At 43.4% G+C, this 1139-nt stretch overlaps 1 protein-coding gene across 1 annotated transcript in view; it reads left to right on the top strand.

Annotated features, from left to right (window-relative positions):
• Window positions 1–504: 504 nt before the first annotated feature.
• nelfcd (negative elongation factor complex member C/D) overlaps window positions 505–1139 on the top strand; it is a 5434-nt gene continuing 4799 nt past the window's right edge. Inside the window, exon 1 of the mRNA XM_063216694.1 lies at window positions 505–558. Within this exon, the coding sequence (XP_063072764.1) occupies window positions 505–558 (54 nt within the window). The remainder of the gene's footprint in view (window positions 559–1139) is intronic.

Here is a 1139-nt window from a genome sequence, read left to right on the forward strand (position 1 = left end):
TAGCCATTAGTTTTAACTATGCAGGAAGACTTTGAAAAAACAAGGTGTAGGCCTACTGTAGTCAAGAGGGGGATGAGGTGAGACTGATGCTTTCCCGGCCAAAAATGCTCAAAACCCACCTGGAAGCACTAAATCCCGCCCAATTGCAATGAAATTCTGTTGATTTCTATGGCCATAAATCGTCATAAAACCCTTTTTTTTACCCGCAGACGGTCATCCTGCAGCCCATTTCTTTTTTTTCTGCACGCACGCACGCACACACACACACACACAAGCGCGCACACACTGGCAGAAAACGATCACACTTTGCGCTGTCCGACCGAGTGTTCCTTCCACCCCACTAGATGGCGGACTATAACAAACCTGAGATTGGTTGTCGATGACGTAGAATGTGTGCGACAAAGATCTTTTCGAAAAAGTGGAAACGTACCGTGTTTGTTTAGAAAAACAGTAACACAATATTTGGCCAAACATTATTTGGCGTAAATAGTTCGGTGGTGGGACATGGAAGAGGAGTACTATGGACCACAGGGAGACTGGGACGGCGGGGCGGTGGGTGTACGAAGAGTGATTTTTTTTTTCTTTTTATCCATTTCTGTTTGCTTCGGAGCGCATCACTCCTGTTGTGTTCAAGCAGTATGAGAAGACCAGTAAAGATCAGAAGAGCGAAGGCTAGACTAGGCACATTTTATTTTTTGAGGAAAGTCTACTGTCATCCGAGCATGAGTGTAGTGGCAAATATTTCAATGTGTGTCTGTAAAAGTTATTGCTGCCGGCTGAATGGCCGAGGCATTGTTGTGTTAACTTGGAAATATCATTGGCATAATGCATTATTTACTTTTCCCATACCGTGTGGTGATGTAGAATACCGTGTAGTGGTGCTGAATAATATTTTAGTTTATCAAAATGTTAGCTGCATCACGTCATGACCTGAACGAAGCTCAAGATACGTGCACGCCCACACGCCCACATACAAACAGTAGTCGAGTAGGCATACATCTATGGCCAAAATTCACCAAACCCAAAAAAAAATTGATACAAAAGGTTTTTCAACTGATTTCAATACATCCAGCTCTCCTTAGGGTCATTTCATGTGAAATCAGACACTTTGGGACCCGACCGATTCGGATTTCAATCTA

Source organism: Engraulis encrasicolus, chromosome 14, assembly GCF_034702125.1.
Source record: "Engraulis encrasicolus isolate BLACKSEA-1 chromosome 14, IST_EnEncr_1.0, whole genome shotgun sequence".
In the NCBI taxonomy this organism is placed as follows: domain Eukaryota; kingdom Metazoa; phylum Chordata; class Actinopteri; order Clupeiformes; family Engraulidae; genus Engraulis; species Engraulis encrasicolus.